The 22,515-nt window shown below is 43.7% G+C and overlaps 1 protein-coding gene and 1 pseudogene across 1 annotated transcript; both read left to right on the top strand.

The window, feature by feature from the left end:
• The first annotated feature begins 1,433 nt into the window (after positions 1-1,433).
• Positions 1,434-10,372, top strand: LOC109881058 (UDP-glucuronosyltransferase 2C1-like). Its single transcript, XM_031807633.1, has 5 exons — positions 1,434-1,561; positions 1,824-1,966; positions 8,134-8,298; positions 8,516-9,229; positions 9,343-10,372. Exons 2-5 carry the CDS (start codon positions 1,829-1,831, stop codon positions 9,928-9,930), a joined length of 1,605 nt encoding a protein of 534 aa, XP_031663493.1. The 5' UTR covers positions 1,434-1,561; positions 1,824-1,828; the 3' UTR covers positions 9,931-10,372.
• Positions 10,373-12,168: 1,796 nt separating this feature from the next.
• LOC116358100 (general transcription factor II-I repeat domain-containing protein 2-like) lies at positions 12,169-15,208 on the top strand (annotated as a pseudogene).
• Positions 15,209-22,515: the final 7,307 nt, after the last annotated feature.

Genomic DNA, 22,515 nt, shown 5'->3' with positions numbered 1-22,515 from the left:
ACTAACCTATGATGATCTTCATCAGATGGCACACATAGGACTTCATGTTACACAATACATGTATGTTTTGTTCGATAAAGTTCATATTTATATCCAAAAATGCACATCGGTGAGTTATGTTTAGTAATGTTGTGCCTTGAAAACATCCGGCGAATTTGATGAGAGCCACATCAATTTACAGAAATACTCATCATAAACTTTGATAAAAGATACAGTATTATGCATAGAATTAAAGATATACTTCTCCTTAATGCAACCGCTTTGTCAGATTTCAAAAAAGCTTTACGGAAAAAGCACACCATGCAATTATCTGAGTACAGCGCTAAGCCACGAAAACAAGCCATGTTGTGGAGTCAGTAAAAGTCAGAAATAGCGTTATAAATATTCACTTACCTTTGATGATCTTCATCAGAATGCACTCACAGGAATCCCAGTTCCACAATACATTTTTGTTTTGTTCGATAAAGTTCATCTTTATGTCCAAATGACTCATCGAAACTCACAAGGCGCGAGCAAGTCCAGACGAAAGTCCAGACGAAAAGTCAAAAAAGTTATATTACAGATCGCAGAAACATGTCAAACAATGTATAGAATCAATCTTTAGGATGTTTTTATCATACATCTTTTTCCTTTATAGTTGAAGCCTTAGGAAGTGCAATATGACACCATTTACAATGTATATTGGATTGGCAAAGACTTGAAAACCTACAAACCTCAGATTTCCCACTTCCTGATTGGATTTTTCTCAGGTTTTTGCCTGCCATATGAGTTCTGTTATACTCGCAGACATCATTCAAACAGTTTTAGAAACATCAGAGTGTTTTCTATCCAACCCTACTACTGATATGCATATATTAGCTTCTGGGCCTGAGTAGCAGGCAGTTTACTCTGGGCACGCTTGTCATCCGTGAAAATACTGCCCCCTATCCCAAACAGGTTAACACATTTGTACTCCTGAAATGATTTAGTCTTGCCATAACAAAGGGGTTGAATACTTTTTGACTCAGGACATTTCAGCTTTTGATTTTTTATTCATTTGTAACAAAAATCTAAAAACAGAATTCCACTTTGACATTATGGGGTATTAAACCAGAGACACAAACATCTCAATTTAATCCATGTTAAATTCAGACTGTAACACAACACAATGTTTTAACGGTTCAGGTGAATACATTCTGACTACAACCTGGAGTCAGACTAGAGATGGACACAATCACATATGGATTGTATCAATGATAAGTAGGCATTTAAATTGGGTAAGAGGTCAGTTATGTGACAGGTGTGTTTTACCAGAACTCGCTAGTGTTATTGCCCATGTAGTGGTTGAATCCCAAATGGCATCCTATTCCCTACAATAGTCTACTATGTCGACCAGAGCCCTGAGGACCCTGGGCAAAACTAGTGCAATTTGGGAGGCACCACTATCTGTTTGTAAATCATCTACCTGGGCTATGGCAGGACTTCTGTACTGTCAGGAGTATGAACCTTCAGAAGTTCAAAGTATTGCCAGCCGATATGTAACCATTTTCGTTGTTACTGTTGCATGGACTCTATAGCACCGGTAAGCCAACTCGTAATGCATATTCTTATTCACCTACACTCAAGTAGTTTGTTGTTATGTAATAGTGTAATAAAGCTGTGCAGACAATACTAACTTATTGACACAAGTATATACCATCATGGTGAAGCTTAATGAACTGTTATTTAACTATATGTATATGAGTGTAAGACTTGATAGGCTTTCAGGTCAATAAAGCATTTTACATCTAGAGGTGACGAGTTGGAAAAACAAGTGACTTTTGTCTTCTTTTTCCTCTGTGTAGACACAATGTATTCCCGCTCTCCTTGGGGACACCTCTCATTTCTAAGTCTGGTGTCATTTCTCCTTCTCCTTCCTGCACCGTCCTGCCATGGAGGAAAAGTCCTGGTCTTTCCTGTCGATGGAAGCCACTGGGTCAACATGAAGGTGCTCAATGTTGTGCCTAGCGTTTTGTTACTTTACGAAGATTTCATGCTGATTATTCCCTTCTGATGTCAGCAATCCAACAAGGATTTCTGAAAAATCAGGGAATTTTGAAAAGAAAATAGAAATTTGTTCCATAGTTGTGTCTTGACATATTATACACTGGGTGTACAAAACATTAGGAACACCTGCCCTTTCCACGATATAGACTGATGAGGTGAATCCAGGTGAAATATATGATCCCTTATTGATCTCACCTGTTAAATCCACTTCAATCAGTGTAGATGAAGGGGAGGAGACAAGTTAAAGAAGGATTTATAAGCCTTGAGACAATTGAGACTTGGATTGGGTATGTGAACAGGGTATGGTAGTAGGTGCCAGGTGCACATGTTTCAGTGTGTCAAGAACTGCAACTTACTGTTAACTTAGTTACATTTGACCAAATCCCTCCAGTTACATAGGTTTATATTATTATCTATCATGTCGCAGGGCTCGACATACAGGACTGCCCGCTGGCCGGGGGAGGTTATTCATGGAAACTTTCTGGGCAGTCAGTCATCTACGGCCTGCTTGGAAAAAATGAAAATAATTATATATATATATATACACACACATACAGTACCAGTTCAAGGGTCATTCTTCATTGTTTTACTATTTGCTACATTACAGAATAATAGTGAAAACATCAAAACTATGAAATAACACATATGGATTCATGTAGTAACCAAAAAAGTGTTAAATAAATCAAAATAGATTTGAGATTTTTCAAAGTAGCCACACTTTGCCCTCATAAAAGCTATTGGCATATGAAATATATTTGGATTTGTTTAACACTTTTTTGGTTACTATGTTACCTTGCATCTTGCTACAAATATCAAGGTATGAATAGTTTAATGTTTTTCTGTCAAAATACTTTGTGAGTCAAATCAATCCATTTTTATTTGCACACAGTATATCATTTTTTATTTATTTTTTTTTTATTTTACCTTTATTTAACCAGGTAGGCAAGTTGAGAACAAGTTCTCATTTACAATTGCGACCTGGCCAAGATAAAGCAAAGCAGTTCGACAGATAAAACGACACAGAGTTACACATGGAGTAAAAACAAACATACAGTCAATAATGCAGTATAAACAAGTCTATATACAATGTGAGCAAATGAGGTGAGAAGGGAGGTAAAGGCAAAAAAGGCCATGATGGCAAAGTAAATACAATATAGCAAGTAAAATACTGGAATGGTAGTTTTGCAATGGAAGAATGTGCAAAGTAGAAATAAAAAAATAATGGGGTGCAAAGGAGCAAAATAAATAAATAAATAAAAATTAAATACAGTTGGGAAAGAGGTAGTTGTTTGGGCTAAATTTTAGGTGGGCTATGTACAGGTGCAGTAATCTGTGAGCTGCTCTGACAGTTGGTGCTTAAAGCTAGTGAGGGAGATAAGTGTTTCCAGTTTCAGAGATTTTTGTAGTTCGTTCCAGTCATTGGCAGCAGAGAACTGGAAGGAGAGGCGGCCAAAGAAAGAATTGGTCTTGGGGGTGACTAGAGAGATATACCTGCTGGAGCGTGTGCTACAGGTGGGAGATGCTATGGTGACCAGCGAGCTGAGATAAGGGGGGACTTTACCTAGCAGGGTCTTGTAGATGACATGGAGCCAGTGGGTTTGGCGACGAGTATGAAGCGAGGGCCAGCCAACGAGAGCGTACAGGTCGCAATGGTGGGTAGTATATGGGGCTTTGGTGATAAAACGGATTGCACTGTGATAGACTGCATCCAATTTGTTGAGTAGGGTATTGGAGGCTATTTTGTAAATGACATCGCCAAAGTCGAGGATTGGTAGGATGGTCAGTTTTACAAGGGTATGTTTGGCAGCATGAGTGAAGGATGCTTTGTTGCGAAATAGGAAGCCAATTCTAGATTTAACTTTGGATTGGAGATGTTTGATATGGGTCTGGAAGGAGAGTTTACAGTCTAACCAGACACCTAAGTATTTGTAGTTGTCCACGTATTCTAAGTCAGAGCCGTCCAGAGTAGTGATGTTGGACAGGCGGGTAGGTGCAGGTAGCGATCGGTTGAAGAGCATGCATTTAGTTTTACTTGTATTTAAGAGCAATTGGAGGCCACGGAAGGAGAGTTGTATGGCATTGAAGCTTGCCTGGAGGGTTGTTAACACAGTGTCCAAAGAAGGGCCGGAAGTATACAGAATGGTGTCGTCTGCGTAGAGGTGGATCAGGGACTCACCAGCAGCAAGAGCTTGGAAAAAATACAGATATTTATGTATAAACTCTGCAAAAAATAAATAAAACATCCTCTCACTGCGTTTATTTTCAGCAAACTTAACATGTGTAGATATTTGTATGAACTTAACAAGATTCAACAACTGAGACATAAACTGAACAAGTTCCACAGACATGTAACTAACAGAAATGGAATAATGTGTCCCTGAACAAAGGGGGAGGGTCAAAATCAAAGTAACAGTCAGTATCTAGTGTGGCCACCAGCTGCATTAAAACCTCTTCGGGATCCCTTAACTCTCCAATCCCGTTAGCGGGATAGATTTGACAACATCCAGTGAAATTGCAGAGTGACAAATTCAAACTACAGAAATATAAATATTTAACATTCATGAAAATACAAGTGTCATACATCAAAATAAAGCAAAACTTCTTGTTAATCGCTGTGTCAGATTTCAAAAAGGCTTTACGGCGAAAGCACACCATGCGATTATCTGAGGACAGTGCCCCGCATTCAAAAACATGAAAACCACTTTCAACCAGGTGCGACACGAAAGTCAGAAATAGCCATATAATAAATGTCTTACCTTTGAAGATCGTCATCTTTTCTCAAATGTCTCAGTGACACAATGAATGGTCGTTTTGTTCGATAAATTCCTTCTTTATATCCCCAAAATGTCTGTTTATTTGGTACGTTTGATTCAGAAATACACCGGTTCCAACTCACCCAACATGACTACAAAGTATCAAATAAGTAACCTGTAAACTTGGTCCAAACATTTCAAACAACGTTCCTAATCCAACTTCAGGTATCCTAAAACGTAAATAATCGATGCAAGATTTAAGACGGGATAATCTGTTTCCAATACCGAAGAAAAACAACAGGGAGTTGTTGTTGACTCCTGTTCACGCGCAACAAAAGACTAGAACCCTTCAGAGTGACACGAAGAAAGAATAGCACTACTTCTTCATTTCTCAAAAGAAAAACATTAAACCATGTCTAAAGACTATTGACATCTAGTGGTAGCCATAGGAACTGCAACCGGGGCCCATATTAGTCAGGTTAGCCTTAGAAAGCCATTGGAAAACACAATGACCTATAAAACAAATTCCCTGGATGGATTGTGATCGGGGTTTCGCCTGCCAAATCAGTTCTGTTATACACACAGACATTATTCTAACAGTTTTAGAAACTGCAGAGTGTTTTCTATCCAAATCTACTAGGTATATACATATCCTAGCTTCTGGGCCTGAGTAACAGGCAGTTTACTTTGGGCACGCTTTTCATCTGGAGGTGAAAATACTGCCCCCTAGCCCGAAGAAGTACTGCAGTGCATCTCCTCCTCCTGGACTGCACCAGATTTGCCAGTTCTTGCTGTGAGATGTTACCACACTCATCCATCAAGGCACCTGCAAGTTCTCAGCACATTTCTGGGGGGAATGTCCCTAGCCCTCACCCTCCGATCCAACAGGTCCCAGATGTGCTCAATGGGATTGAGATCCGGGCTCTTCGCTGGCCATGGCAGAACACTGACATTCCTGTCTTTCAGGAAATCACGCACAGGACGAGCAGTATGGCTGGTGGCATTGTCATGCTGGAGGATCATGTCAGGATGAGCCTACATGAAGAGTACCACATGAGGGAGGAGGATGTCTTCCCTGTAACGCACAGAGTTGAGATTACCTGCAATGACAACGAGCTCAGTCTGATGATGCTGTGACACACCGACCCCAGACCATGACGGACCCTCCACCTCCAAATCGTTTCTGCTCCAGAGTACATGCCTCGGTGTAACACTTATTCCTTCAACGATAAATGCAAATCCGACCATCACCCCTGGTGAGACAAAACAGCTACTCGTCAGTGAAGAGAACATTTTGCCAGACCTGTCTGGTCCATCTACAGTGGGTTTTTGCCCATTGACGACGTTGTTGCCGGTGATGTCTGGTGAGGACTTGCCTTATAACAGGCCTCAGTCCAGCCTCTCTCAGCCTATTACGGACAGTCTGAGCACTGATGGAGGGATTTGTGCAATTTTTGGTGTAACTCGGGCAGTTGTTGTTGCCATCCTGTACCTGTCCCGCAGGTGTGATGTTCGGAATGACCAATCCTGTGCAGGTGTTGTTACACGTGGTCTGCCACTGCGAGAATGATCAGCTGTCAATCCTGTCTCCCTGTAGCGCTGTCTTAGGCTTCTCACAGTACGGACATTGCAATTTATTGCCCTGGCCACATTTGCAGTCCTCATGCCTTCTTGCAGCATGCTTAAGGCACGTTCATGCAGATGAGCAGGGACCCTGGGCATATTTATTTTGTTGTTTTTCAGAGTCAGTAGAAAGGCCTCTTTAGTGTCCTAAGTTTTCATAACTGTGACCTTAATTGCCGACCGTCTGTAAGCTATTAATGTCTTAACGACCGTTCCACAGGTGCATGTTCATTAATTGTTCATTAGTTGTTCATGGTTCATTGAACAGGGATAGGAAACAATGTTTAAACCCTTGAATATCTGTCAAGATAAACATTTATTACGAATTATCTTTGAAAGACAAGGTACTGGAAAAGGGAAGTTTAATTTTTGCTGAGTTTATATATATATACAGTACAGTTGAAGTCGGAGGTGTGGACACACCTACTCATTTAAGTTTTTTTTGTGTGACTATTTTTGACATTGTAGAATAATAGTGAAGACATCAACACTATTAAATAACACATAGGGAATAATGTAGTAACCAAAAAAGTGTTAAACAAATCAAAATATATTTTAGATTTGAGATTCTTCAAAGTAGCCACCCTTTGCCTTGATGACAGCTTTGCATACTTTGGACATTTGACTGCCAAACACAACGCTAAACGTTGTTAAATAGCTAGGTCCGCAAGAAGAAAAAAAATCTGTTTTTGTTTTCACACAGTTTACAGTAAGGTGTTAAAAATGACCAAGCCAAATGTGTAACTAGTACTGAAGTAGTTTTCTGACAGGATACTTTTTTACTTTTACTTGAGTAAACTACAACCTAAGTAGCAGTACTTTTACTTAAATACGGATTTTCAGTACTATAGAAACCTCTGCCATTGGTCATTTACCGTTATGGTGTTCTGCAAAGTTTTGCTATTTCAAATGAATGATTTCAACTATATTAATCAGGCCACACCTCACCACAACCACCAAAGTGGGTTATGGCCCTCCAGGACTGGAATTGAAGAACCCTGCATCTCAATGAGACTACTGTGTATACTGTGCTAACATATGGAGTTGTTTTAAGATGGTCATACTGTGGATCATTTAGCTAAATTATGTTGAATTATATTGACCCTTTAGGTATTAAAAAAATATATATTGAAAAAAGATTTGATAAAATATTGAATTTGGCCTTTACTACTATAGCCCATAGAAATGCACTGAATAACATCGTTTTGAAGTGTATTATATCTTATTGTAGTTTTTTTGGATACATATTTAATCCCTTATTTTTGATGGCACAAAATGACCTTCATACCTCCATTTGCTTGCAAGGGTTAGCTTCGGACGAGTCCAGTGACACTGCTGGGGGCCGTAGAACAAAACAGAGAACACCATCATGTTTGTGAGAGTCATCTTTCCATAGATAGGTCATAGGTCATATTAGTTTTGTAGGTCAAACCGTTGGGACCCTAGAGACGTTTTCGTGAGAAGACCGAATTCGGGATGTCTCAAAGTCTGACAAACGCTGCTGTAGCTCGGCCAACTTCCACCGCAGATGTGGAAGGCTGACCTAGGCAGATGCAGTGGATTGAGATCAGCTCATGATATCTCCAGTTTAAACTGACAGATTTTGAAGCAAATGTTTTATGTTTCTAAGATTGACACCTGTTAAAGGATTAATACCTTTTAAAACGGCACATTGTTGACAGCTCTCCACAACATGCCCCTTTGTGAGCTTACTAACGTCACCAATGTGTAGGTACTGATCGAGGAGCTTCATGCCAGAGGCCACACCATCACGGTGGTCAGACCCTCCACTAGCTGGTACATCACTGAGGAGTCACCTCTATACACCTCCATCACCATCAAGGAGAAAGAATCCTTATACAGCTTCTTCGAGGCCTTCCTACAGAAGCACTTTAAGGTATATGTCTTCATAATGTATCTACAGTACAGAAGAACCTGAAGGTATGTCTTCATAACGTGCCTTCAGAAGCACATGAAGGTTTGATGTGTCTTCTTGATTGGTTGATTGGTTGATCAATCGATCCAGCCAGCAAACCAGCCAATCAACCATCCAGCAAGACATCCATTTATTTTGTCTAAGAAACATTCAATCTCTGTTTAATATCTTACTTCAGGCTCAGCAAGAGGTGGTATCAACACTGAAGTTCTTCCAACTAACCATGGAGTTCCTCAGTATGATAGAAGAAGCGCACATCCTGGCTTGCGACACACTGGCTCGCATGTTCGATGACAAGAAGCTGATGAAGAGTCTCCAGGACGCTCAGTATGACATGATGCTCACCGACCCTGCTATGGCTGGAGGGCTGCTGATGGCCCACTACCTCAAACTGCCTGTGGTGCTCAACGCCCGTTGGATCACCAGCGGGGAGGGCCATTTTGCCATCGCCCCCTCTCCCCTGTCCTACATCCCGGTCCCAGGGTCTGGATTCACTGACAAGATGACCTTCGTCCAACGGGTCCAAAACATGCTGCACTACAGCATCATCGTGTATCAGCAGAGGTTCATGGTTGGGCCGAGTTATGACGCAATTTGCGCCAAGTACTTCGAAGGGGGCTGTGACATCATCTCCTTGATCCAGGAAGCTGACATCTGGCTGATGAGGTCTGACTTTGTGTTTGACTTCCCCCGTCCCACCATGCCCAACGTCGTCTACATGGGGGGGTTCCAGTGCAAGCCGGCCCAGCCCCTGCCTCAAGACCTGGAGGAGTTTGTCCAGAGTGCCGGGGAGCATGGGGTGATCATCATGTCTCTGGGGACTCTTGTCAATGCACTTCCTGTTGATATCACAGACCAGATCGCCAGCGTGTTCGCCAAGCTGCCTCAGAAGGTATCCTGATTGTTTTGGATTATTAGCATTTATATGTAAAGCTCTCTGCAATGCAAGTGATGTAAACGAGAAGTTATTTAAAGAGAAATTAATATCTTCATCTTCTATCTAAGGTGATCTGGAGGCACCGGGGCAAGAGGCCCTCCACTCTGGGCAACAACACTCTTCTGGTGGACTGGATGCCCCAGAAAGACCTCCTGGGTCACCCCCAGACCAGAGCCTTTGTGGCCCACGGAGGAACCAACGGGGTCCAGGAGGCCATCTACCACGGCACCCCAGTGCTGGGGATACCCCTGTTCTTTGACCAGTATGACAATCTTCTGCGTCTGCAGGAGAGAGGCGCTGCCAAGATCCTGGAGCTGGCCATGTTCAACGGACCCAGTTTCCAGCAGGCTCTGAACCAGGTGCTCACCCACGCCCCCTACAGGGAGAACATGCAGAGGCTGTCCCGCCTGCACAGGGACCAGCCCATCAAGCCCATGGACAAGGCCCTCTTCTGGTTGGAGTTTGTGATGCGACACAAGGGGGCGTCTCACCTCCATACCTCAGCCAACAGGATGCCCTGGTACTCTTACCACTCTGTGGACGTGCTGCTACTGCTGCTGGCTGCCGGGGGAGGAGTCTTGCTCTCTACTGGGCTCCTGATCAGGATCCTCTGGAGAACCTGCCGGAAGAACAGGAACAAAACCAAACAACACTGACACCAGTAGCAGAATCACATTACAGGAAATCAAGACTGTTCTCAGGGCAGACCTGGATATAGCTAAATAGTTTTAATTCTACCATTTTAGGTAACCCTAACCTTTTCCCTAAACTTAATGTAGTTCTCCTAAACCACTGGGTAAGTTCTCTTAACCTGCTACAAAAAGTAACTTCTGTTAGTAAAAATGCCCTGAGAGCAGTGTTAGTATCCACTAATTAGATATAGGAATGGAGGACCATTAGATGTTCTTTAATCTATATGAATTCTAAATCTGTACTTATATCAGGAACAACATCAAACAACTTATTAAAACCTACAACAACCGTGCAGCCACAGGGCCTTCAGAAAGTATTTACATCCCTTGACTTGTTCAACATTTTGATGTGTTAAAGCCTCAATTTAAAATTGATTAAAAAAATGAAAAAAATAATAAGCTGAAATGTCTTGAGTCAATAAGTTTTCAACCACTTTGTTATGGCAAGCCTAAATATGTTCATGAGTAAAAATGTGCTTCACCAAGTCACATAAGTTGAATGGACTCACTCACATAATGTTTTATGACTACCTTATCTCTGAACCCCACACATATGTAACGAGCAGTGAATTTCAAACACAGATTCAACCACAAAGACCAGGGAGGTTTTCCAATGCCTCGCAAAGAAGGGCTCCTATTGGTAGATGGGTTCAAATAAAAAAAACAGACATTGATTATCCCTTTGAGCATGGTGAAGTTATTCATTTCATTTTGGATGGTGTATCAATACACCCAGTCACTACAAAGATACAGGCGTCCTTCCTAAACCTCCTAACAGGGATTTCACCAAGAGGCCAATGGTGACTTTAAAACAGTCACAGAGTTTAATGGCTGTGATAGGAGACAGCTGAGGATGGATCAATAGCATTATAGTTACTCCACAATACAAACCTAAATGACAGAGTGAAAAGAAGGAAGCCTGTACAGAATACAAATATTCCAAAACATGGTCCAACCCACATTATGATATAAACCTGAGTGGTGAGTTCTGTAGCCAGCACCCGTAATAAACCTGAGTGGTGAGTTCTGTAGCCAGCACCCGTAATAAACCTGAGTGGTGAGTTCTGTAGCCAGCACCCGTAATAAACCTGAGTGGTGAGTTCTGTAGCCAGCACCCGTAATAAACCTGAGTGGTGAGTTCTGTAGCCAGCACCCGTAATAAACCTGAGTGGTGAGTTCTGTAGCCAGCACCCGTAATAAACCTGAGTGGTGAGATCTGTAGCCAGCACCCGTAATAAACCTGAGTGGTGAGTTCTGTAGCCAGCACCCGTAATAAACCTGAGTGGTGAGTTCTGTAGCCAGCACCCGTAATAAACCTGAGTGGTGAGTTCTGTAGCCAGCACCCGTAATAAACCTGAGTGGTGAGTTCTGTAGCCAGCACCCGTAATAAACCTGAGTGGTGAGTTCTGTAGCCAGCACCCGTAATAAACATGAGTGGTGAGTTCTGTAGCCAGCACCCGTAATAAACCTGAGTGGTGAGTTCTGTAGCCAGCACCCGTAATAAACCTGAGTGGTGAGTTCTGTAGCCAGCACCCGTAATAAACCTGAGTGGTGAGTTCTGTAGCCAGCACCCGTAATAAACCTGAGTGGTGAGTTCTGTAGCCAGCACCCGTAATAAACCTGAGTGGTGAGTTCTGTAGCCAGCACCCGTAATAAACCTGAGTGGTGAGTTCTGTAGCCAGCACCCGTAATAAACCTGAGTGGTGAGTTCTGTAGCCAGCACCCGTAATAAACCTGAGTGGTGAGTTCTGTAGCCAGCACCCGTAATAAACCTGAGTGGTGAGTTCTGTAGCCAGCACCCGTAATAAACCTGAGTGGTGAGTTCTGTAGCCAGCACCCGTAATAAACCTGAGTGTTGAGTTCTGTAGCCAGCACCCGTAATAAACCTGAGTGGTGAGTTCTGTAGCCAGCACCCGTAATAAACCTGAGTGGTGAGTTCTGTAGCCAGCACCCGTAATAAACCTGAGTGGTGAGTTCTGTAGCCAGCACCCGTAATAAACCTGAGTGGTGAGTTCTGTAGCCAGCACCCGTAATAAACCTGAGTGGTGAGTTCTGTAGCCAGCACCCGTAATAAACCTGAGTGGTGAGTTCTGTAGCCAGCACCCGTAATAAACCTGAGTGGTGAGTTCTGTAGCCAGCACCCGTAATAAACCTGAGTGGTGAGTTCTGTAGCCAGCACCCGTAATAAACCTGAGTGGTGAGTTCTGTAGCCAGCACCCGTAAAAAACCTGAGTGGTGAGTTCTGTAGCCAGCACCCGTAAAAAACCTGAGTGGTGAGTTCTGTAGCCAGCACCCGTAAAAAACCTGAGTGCGCAATGATAAATAGCATCCAGCGATTTAAGTGTTGATGCCGTAACCTTCATGTAAATAACATCCCAATAATCTGTAACAGACATAAAAGTAGCTTGTATCATTTGTCTTGTATTTGTAGAGGACAAGCATGTCCTGTTTCTGAAGAGGAATTCTAGCTTGATTTTTAGCCGTTTATAAAGTTCATCAACATGCATTTTAATAGACAGTTCATCATCCCTATGTATTTATATGCAGAGACCCTTATCAGTAGGTGATGGTGATCCTAGAGATTATACCTGTCTATCTAAAACATGGGTCTCCCATGGTGTCTGTCTCCTTCTCCATCTGAGTGTTTAATTGCCTAATTGATCTGTAGAGACCTGATTAAATCGAGAAACATCTAAGCTCGTAAGTGCAAGTGTATTTTCAACCAACTTTTTGAACCTATTTCAAAATCATAGAATGTGTTTTCTTTGCATTTAAAACAAGTCTCAGCTGTATAAAAGACCCTTGACCCTTAATATCTTTAAAAAATCTGTCACCAATTGTGATAATGCTTTGTCAGCCGTTGAAGCGATACAGTACATGACAGTGTCATCAGCATATAAATGAATTTGACACTTTCTTATCTCATCACCGATATTGTTTATGTAGAGAGTGAACAGTAATGGACCAAGTATAGAACCTTGTGGGACCCCTTTAACCAACTCCAATGGCTCTGACTGGATGCCGTCAACTCTAACAGCCTGACTTCTATCCTTTAGACCATGGGTGTCAAACTCTGGCCCGTGGGCCAAATTTGGCCCGCGGGGTAATTATATTTGGCCTGCGAGACAATACCAAAATACTACTAGAGCTGGCCCGCCGGTATTATACAGCGCATTCACCACTAATACTACGAATCCCATAATGCTCTGCTGTTTTTGCGCGCCAATCAGGACAGGACCCAGAAACGCTCTCTCCTCTGTGACAGTAGTCATAGCAACATAGACGCTACAACTGTCAGCGAGCTAACCCTTCCCAAAAATGGCGAAAAGAAAGGCAGAAAACAGGAGCTTTCTGGACAAGTGGGAGGCAGAATATCTGTTTACATATGTAAAAGACAAACCTGTTTGTCTTGTTTGTGGAGTCAACGTGGCTGTAAGTAAGGAGTACAACATTAGACGACACTATGAAACGAAACACCATGACAAATACAAGGACCTGGACATGACTCAAAGGAGCCAGAAAGTAGAGGAGATGAAAAGAAGTTTGGTTTCACAACAGAATATGTTTAAAAAAGCCACATCACAAAGCGAGGCTGCTGTAAAGGCTAGTTATATAGTGGCAGCAGAGATCGCAAAATCAGCCCGGCCCTTTAATGAGGGAGAGTTCATGAAAAAGTGCATGATGAAGGTTTGTGACCTCGTATGCCCAGAGAAAAAACAAGCATTTTCAAACGTGAGCCTGAGCAGGAACACAGTAGCTGATCGCACATGTGATCTTGCCACCAATCTGTATGACCAGCTGATGGAAAAGGGAAAAGATTTTGTTGCGTTCTCCCTCGCTGTGGATGAGAGCTGCGACGCATCTGATACTGCTCAGCTGTCAGTCTTCATCCGTGGAGTGGACTCAAATCTGTGTGTTACGGAGGAGCTATTAGGATTCAAATCAATGCATGGCACAACCACAGGAAAGGAAATCTTTGAGGAGGTTTCCAAATGTGTAACTGAAATAAAGCTGCCGTGGGATAAACTCGTTGGATTAACGACAGATGGTGCGCCAGCGATGTGCGGTAAAAAGAGTGGACTGGTGGGCATGGTTCGGGAGAAGATGCGGGAAGAGAACTGTGCAGGTGAGCTAACTGTTTACCACTGCATCATACATCAGGAAGCACTGTGTGCCAAAGCCCTAACTTTATAAGAGCCAAAGGTCTAAATCACCGCCAGTTTAAATCTTTTCTGGAGGAGTGTGGTTCGGAATACGCAGACGTGCCGTATCACACAGAGGTGAGATGGCTAAAGCAGAGGAAAAGTACTGAACAGATGTTTCAAGCTGCGTGAGGAAATATGTCAATTACTGGAAACCAAAGGGAAGGATACAGCAGAGCTCCGGGAGCAAAAGTTCCTGTGTGAGCTGGCCTTTCTCTGTGACATCTCGAGCCATCTCGATGCGCTGAACCTGCAGCTTCAGGGGCGGGGGCGCATCATCACAGACATGTACGCTGCAGTGAGGGCCTTCAAAACTAAACTGTGCCTGTGGGAGAATCAGATGCTGCAAGGAAACCCTTGCCATTTTCCCTGCTGCCAATCCATAAAAGCGCAGATCTCTACCGCCGTGTTCCGATGCGCACAGTTTGCTGAAAAACTCAGTGTTCTCGCCGCTGAGTTTAGCCGACGATTTGCCGACTTCGATGCCCAGAAATGCAAGTTTGAACTGCTTAGTAATCCCTTCGCAGTTGATGTGGAAAATGCACCAACCAACATCCAAATGGAGCTGATTGAACTCCAGTGCAATGACACGCTGAAGTCAAAGTATAATGCTGTGGGCGCCGCACAGTTTCCACGGTTCATCCCTGACACAATGCCTCAGCTCCGCACCCAAGCTGCTCAGATGCTCTCCAAGTTCGGCAGCACTTATCTATGCGAGCAACTTTTCTCCTCGATGAAGATGACCAAAACAACTCACAGGAGACGTCTGACTGATGAACATCTTCGCTCGATACTGAGGATTTCTTCAGCTCAGAGCTTGAGCCCAGACATTGATGAACTAGCATCCAAGAAGAGATGCCAGGTATCTGGCTTGGGCACATCAGATTAGACCAGTGTGCAATAATTAATGTTTTCTTTATGCACTTTTTCTTGCTACAAGGCATGGGCTTGAATGGTTGATTGATTTATTATCATTTTATTTGTAAAATTATTAGCCAGTGGAGAAAGTTTATTTTGGTATTTAAATCAGAAGGCTGCAAATAGAAAAGAGGCATACAATTTTTATTTAAATTGTATTTATTTAATAAATGAATGCCATTGATGTGTTTTTTCATTTGAAATTCGATTTTGCATGTCTCCACTATTAAATTATATATTGTATGGTAATAAGCGATGCTTGTTCCATATTCAATGTTAAAGCAAAACTTGTTTGGGTCCATATTAAAAGGTTAATTTGTTCAATGTTGGCCCGTGACTTTGTTCAGGTTTTACATTTTGGCCCACTGGGTATTTGAGTTTGACACCCCTGCTTTAGACAGTCATGAAACCAACGACAGGCATCCAATCCCAGTCCTATTGACGACAGCTTACCCAAAAGTATCGCATGGTCTACAGTGTCAAAAGCTTTAGATCAATCTATGAACAAGGTGGCACAGTACGTTCTATTATCTAGGGCATTAGTAATATCATTTACAACACGTACAGTGGCCGTAATAGTACTGTGTTTAGGTCTGAAGCCAGATTGATTACTAGAAAGAGTATTGTTACCAGTTAAAAAAGATTGTAGTCACCAATGACGCTAGAAGTTTAGCCAAACAGGAGAGCTTAGAGATGGGCCGATAATTATCCAATTCACTACCATCACCTCCCTTGAGGAGTGGTAAAACAAAAGATGTTTCCCAAGCTTTAGGAATCTTTCCTACGACAAATGTTTGATTAAAGATGTGCATCACTACACCAGCAATGATGGGTGCCGCACACTTGAGTAAATATGGATCCAGATTATCAGGGACTAATGATTTCTTAGAATGTAGTGCAGATAAGACCTCATCTTCTGTGACGTTTTGAAAATTTAAAACAGGCTTACTGTTTTCCACATCAGGCCGAGGGACTGAAACAATAGACCGGTCAGGATCATGTTGGACATTTTTTTATTTCAAAAAGAAAACCAGCAGTAATAAAATGCTCACTAAAAACATCACAAATTTCAGTTCGGTCACTGCTTCGGCAGAGATGTCAAGGAGTTTCCTGGTCTATGTGAGTTATCTAAAGGGAAATTGTCGAAGTACTCTAGACGGAGTGGGAGTTCGACCAGTGGATACCCCTTTAGAAGTGGCCATGGCAGCCGCCATTCACTAGCCCTCAGTGATTCACAGACCGCTGTCCTACAAGAGAGGATGAAACTATTAGCACTGGAGGAAAATGAGCGTCAGATTGAGGAGGAACGACAGGCTGACGAACGATGTCACCAATTGGATGTGCCGGCCCGTAGAGCTCTACAGGAACAGGAATTCATTGCCAAGGACCTGACACAGCAGCGACGGCACCGTCAAGCCAGAAGGGAATTGGAGGAGGCACGGATGGTCTCATCCTTCCTGGAGAGGAACGAACAGGGAGTTGACCTGACCACCCCTCCACATGGACCTGACCTGTCTGCCTTTCTTTCCCAATCTGCCCCTCTGGTACAGCATGGCACACAGTCCCCGGAGGCTCCGGGGTCAACAGCCAACACGGAGCACGGGAGACAGGCCGCTCCGCCAACGCCCTCTATGCCAGTGACACAAGTTAGCATTCCTCCATCTGGACAAAGCATCACTCCTTCGCCTTTCCGCCAATTACCAACCACGGCAAATCATTCCTTTCGTCCAGGGCCAGGCCAGTCCTCAAACATCAGGTCGGAGGGCTCTCCCCCAATTCCGGTTGCCACAAATGGAGGGTCTGGGACAGTAGGCGACCGGCCCAATGAGGCCACAGTGGGCTCATCAGAAGTCCCGGGTTTATCCTTCACGCAACCAGAAAGGGAGCCAACATTATGAAACTTCTAGTAGCCTCAGCCTATGGAATTCCCAGACCCAAACTGCCATACTTTGAAAACGGAAAGGAGAATGAATTTGTCCTTTTGGAAATGGCATTGGAGAGCCTACTGGGTATTCACAGTCATATGTCAGAATGCTACAAATACCAAGTACTAATGGATCATTTGCGGTTTCCCAGTGCATACAGGCTGGCCCAATCCTTTATGCACTCCGCAACACCATACACTGCTGCTCTCCAGGCCCTGAAGGCGAGATATGGTGAGCCACGTCAGCTAGTCCAGAATGAACTAAACAACATCCTGAACACGTCTCCAATTAAAATGGTAGACAAGGCTGTCTTCCAAGAATTGTCCCTGGCTGTCCAATCCCTGACCTCGATGCTCCAATCCGTTGAAGGAGAAGACGGGAACGAGTTGAAATGTGGCTCCCACGTGACAGGCTTCTTAGCAAACTTCCAGTGTACCTCAGAGACAATTTCATTGAACAGTGTTTGAATAAGGGCATCCTGAAAGAGGGCTTGAGAAGCACCTATGCTCTCGGAGACCTGGCCGCATGGTTGGAGGTGAAGGCAAAGGCGAAGAGCATCGCTCACCAGGCCACAATCTCAGCCATAGCCACTGGGGGAAGGAAGGAGTTTGAACGCCAGGAGGGACAGAAAAGGCCAAATCCCACTACTTAAATAGTGAAGCCGGGGAGGAACCCGGGAAGAAGACCCCTCTCAAGAGCAAGAACATCAAATTCCAGCCTTACTACCCATATTGCAATAGTAAGGGGCACTTCCTTGGCTCATGCCCCAGGGTAAAAAAGCTCACTCAAACTCAATTGAAGGCCTGGATCACTTCAGGCGAGCGATGCTACAAGTGTGCCCGTAACCACAAGGCGGAGACCTGCACAGGAAACCCTGAAACCGCTGTAAAGAAATCCATCTCACCGTGTTGCATAATGTAATCCCCAAGCACAGAACGAGCAGAGTATGCTCATGGTAGGAGCTGCAAAGGAGCTGTACCTCGACCAGCAGAACCGGTCTCCAAGGGTCATGTTGAAGGTGGTCAAGGTCACTCTGCATAGTGAATGGAGAAGCATCGATACATTTGCCGTTCTAGATGATGGGTCAGAAAGAACAATCATTCTAACGGCGGCCACCCGTCAGCTTAACCTGGAGGGGACCCTCGAGACCCTTAATCTCAGAACGGTGCGCCATGATGTTTCCAAATGAAAGGCTCTGCTGTGACCTTTAGCATTTCACCTTCAGGAAAAAGGGACACAGCCTATAACGTCACCAATGTCTTCACGGCAGATGGCTTGAATCTCGCAGAGCACTCCTGCCCAGTAAGTGTTCTACAGAAACAATATCCTCATCTACGAGGATTGCCTCTTTCTAACCTGGCCAGAGTAGCGCCACTTATCCTGATTGAGTCAGACCACCCACATCTCTTCACCCCGACTGAGCCTATACGAGCTGGACCAGAAGGAGGGCCCATTGCTATCCATACACCCTTGGGTTGGGCTGTGCAAGGTCCATCCCATCTACTTCTCTCCACCCAAGCTTTACAGTCACAGCAAGTCCTCTTCACCAGAAGCAATCCAGATCCATTCCCCTGTGCACATTCTTCGGAATGATGAGATGCTCTGGAAGATGGACACCTTCTCCAACCGGAAGCTACAGGAGGTCACTCGCTCGAAACATGACTCCTATGCATTAGACCTCCTGGAGAAGAGCACCACCACCACTGAAATGGACGGCGTTCGCAGGTATGCAACCCCACTGCTACGGGTGCCCAACCATCCTCCTCTGGCAACCACGACACAGGCTGTACTCCCACTACTGCGTGGAACGGAGCGACGCCTGCTGAAGAATCCTGAGCTTGCAGAAGTTCATAACCGAGAGATTCATAACCTTGTGAAGGCAGGCTACGTCACTGAAGTGACAGCTGATGAAGTGGGAAACGCACTCCGTGAATCCTGGTATCTCCCTCACCATGTTATCCAGCAACATGGTGGGAAGTATAGACTTGTCTTCAACTGTTCATTCCAAGCTGCTGGTCAAAGCCTGAATGACTGTCTACTCCCCGGACCAACCTTAGGTCCTTCCTTGCTCGGTGTCCTTCTCCGGTTCCGGAAGCACTCTGCAGCCATCAGTGGAGACATCAAAGCCATGTTTCATCAGATTAGTTTACTGCCTTCTCACACCACACTGCTCCGGTTCATATGGCGAGATATGGAACGAGATGCAGAGCCCACAATCTATGAATGGCAGGTACTCCCATTTGGCACCACCTGCAGTCCTTGCTGTGCCATATACGCTCTGCAGAGACACGCACGGGAGCATCCAGACAGTGACCCAGAAGTATTGGATTCAGTGGAAAATGCCTTCTATGTGGATAACAGAGGGAAATGGCGGAGAGAAATTGCTGGGATGGCTGTAGAAAAGGCCCATGGAGTTGGTGGAATAATTATTTAATTCATTGCCATTTACTCAGCAGAGCCAGGGGCACTTTAATTAGGTCAGGTGGAAATGTCCGACAGATCTCAACTCCATAAAAGGAGGAAATTGCCTTCGCCTGATCTCGCTGCTTTCTCTTCCTTAACTCAATCTGATCTAGAAGTTCTGTGCATTCATGAATCCACCACAGACTACCACAGATAACTCAGTAAATATACCACTTTATTGTTAAAGGAATTCAGTCTCATCCATTCCTGTGTCACCTGACACGTGACCACCTGTTCACCTTCACTGTCAGTCATCCTACCTGTCCAGCTACCCACACAGATTCCACTAATCTTGCAGGGGTACTGTCACGACTTCAGCCGAAGTTGGTCCCTCTCCTTGTTCGAGCAGCGTTCGGCAGTCGACGTCACCGGCCTTCTAGCCATCGCCAATCCACTTTTAATTTTCCATTTGTTTTGTCTTTGTCTTACACACCTGGTCTCAATTCCCCAATTACTCTGTTCCCCCATGTCTGTTTGTGAGTAATTGTTTGTATGTAGTACAGTCCATTGATCTTTATTGTATCGAGTACGTTTATTTACTCATATCTGCTGTCCTGCGCCTGACTCCTCTACACCAGCTACACACAGACCGCATTACAATAGTGTATGAAGGGGTGTCCTCCATCTGCTGTAATTATAGTGGATGAAGGGGTGTCCTCAGACTGCTGTATATATAGTGTATGAAGGGGTGTCCACATACTGCTTTATATATAGTGTATGAAGGGGTGTCCTCAGACTGCTGTATATATAGTGGATGAAGGGGAGTCCTGTATATATAGTGTATGAAGGGGTGTCCTCATACTGCTGTATATATAGTGGATGAAGGGGTGTCCTCAGACTGCTGTATATATAGTGTATGAAGGGGTGTCCTGTATATATAGTGTATGAAGGGGTGTCCTGTCTATATAGTGGATGAAGGGGTGTCCACATACTGCTGTATATATAGTGGATGAAGGGGTGTCCTCATACTGCTGTATATATAGTGGATGAAGGGGTGTCCTCATACTGCTGTATATATAGTGGATGAAGGGGTGTCCTCATACTGCTGTATATATAGTGGATGAAGGGGTGTCCTGTATATATAGTGTATGAAGGGGTGTCCTGTCTATATAGTGTATGAAGGGGTGTCCATACTGCTGTATATATAGTGGATGAAGGGGTGTCCTGTATATTTAGTGGATGAAGAGGTGTCCACATACTGCTGTATATATAGTGGATGAAGGGGTGTCCTGTATATATAGTGTATGAAGGGGTGTCCTCATACTGCTGTATATATAGTGGATGAAGAGGTGTCCTGTATATATAGTGGATGAAGGGGTGTCCTGTATATATAGTGGATGAAGAGGTGTCCTCATACTGCTGTATATATAGTGGATGAAGGGGTGTCCTGTATATATAGTGGATGAAGAGGTGTCCTCATACTGCTGTATATATAGTGGATGAAGGGGTGTCCTGTATATATAGTGGATGAAGGGGTGTCCTCATACTGCTGTATATATAGTGGATGAAGGGGTGTCCTGTATATATAGTGGATGAAGGGGTGTCCTCATACTGCTGTATATATAGTGGATGAAGGGGTGTCCTGTATATATAGTGGATGAAGAGGTGTCCTGTATATATAGTGAATGAAGGGGTGTCCTGTATATATAGTGGATGAAGGGGTGTCCACATACTGCTGTATATATAGTGGATGAAGAGGTGTCCTGTATATATAGTGAATGAAGGGGTGTCCTCATACTGCTGTATATATAGTGGATGTTGAAGGGGTGTCCTCATTCTGCTGTATATATAGTGTATGAAGGGGTGTCCACATACTGCTGTATATATAGTGGATGTTGAAGGGGTGTCCTCATTCTGCTGTATATATAGTGTATGAAGGGGTGTCCACATACTGCTGTATATATAGTGGATGAAGGGGTGTCCTCATACTGCTGTATATATAGTGGATGAAGGGGTGTCCACATACTGCTATATATATAGTGGATGAAGGGGTGTCCTGTATATATAGTGGATGAAGGGGTGTCCTCATACTGCTGTATATATAGTGGATGAAGGGGTGTCCTCATACTGCTGTATATATAGTGGATGAAGGGGTGTCCACATACTGCTATATATATAGTGGATGAAGGGGTGTCCTGTATATATAGTGGATGTTGAAGGGGTGTCCTCATTCTGCTGTATATATAGTGGATGAAGGGGTGTCCTGTATATATAGTGTATGAAGGGGTGTCCTCATACTGCTGTATATATAGTGTATGAAGGGGTGTCCACATACTGCTGTATATATAGTGTATGAAGGGGTGTCCTCATACTGCTGTATATGTAGTGGATGAAGGGGTGTCCTGTATATATAGTGGATGAAGGGGTGTCCTGTATATATAGTGGATGAAGGGGTGTCCTGTATATATAGTGGATGAAGGGGTGTCCTGTATATATAGTGGATGAAGGGGTGTCCTGTATATATAGTGGATGAAGGGGTGTCCTCATACTGCTGTATATATAGTGTATGAAGGGGTGTCCTCATACTGCTGTATATATAGTGGATGAAGGGGTGTCCTCATACTGCTGTATATATAGTGGATGAAGGGGTGTCCACATACTGCTATATATATAGTGGATGAAGGGGTGTCCTGTATATATAGTGGATGAAGGGGTGTCCTCATACTGCTGTATATATAGTGGATGAAGGGGTGTCCTCATACTGCTGTATATATAGTGGATGAAGGGGTGTCCTCATACTGCTGTATATATAGTGGATGAAGGGGTGTCCTCATACTGCTGTATATATAGTGTTTTATGTATATCTGCCTCATACCCATGGACTCGGTACTGGTACCATTTGTATATAGCCAAGTTATCATGAAATCCATACTGGTACCATTTGTATATAGCCAAGTTATCATTGATTTGATAACACAAAAGCAAACCCATACAAACACAACCCAAATTCATGTTTATGAAATGCTTATTGTGTATTCTGTTGAAGCTCAAGTCAACTACAAAATCCACAATACAATGCTCTCTCTATAGGCTGGCCTAGC

This window comes from Oncorhynchus kisutch, linkage group LG28 (assembly GCF_002021735.2).
Source record: "Oncorhynchus kisutch isolate 150728-3 linkage group LG28, Okis_V2, whole genome shotgun sequence".
Taxonomy (NCBI): Eukaryota; Metazoa; Chordata; class Actinopteri; order Salmoniformes; family Salmonidae; genus Oncorhynchus; species Oncorhynchus kisutch.
This window is presented reverse-complemented; position numbering and strand designations above follow the sequence as displayed.

Coding starts and splice junctions, on each gene's coding strand:
- LOC109881058 (XM_031807633.1), top strand. CDS start 1,829: ATGTATTCCCGCTCTCCTTGGGGACACCTCTCATTTCTAAGTCTGGTG. Junction 1,967..8,133: donor GCCACTGGGTCAACATGAAG/GTGCTCAATGTT, acceptor ACCAATGTGTAG/GTACTGATCGAGGAGCTTCA. Junction 9,230..9,342: donor TCGCCAAGCTGCCTCAGAAG/GTATCCTGATTG, acceptor CTTCTATCTAAG/GTGATCTGGAGGCACCGGGG.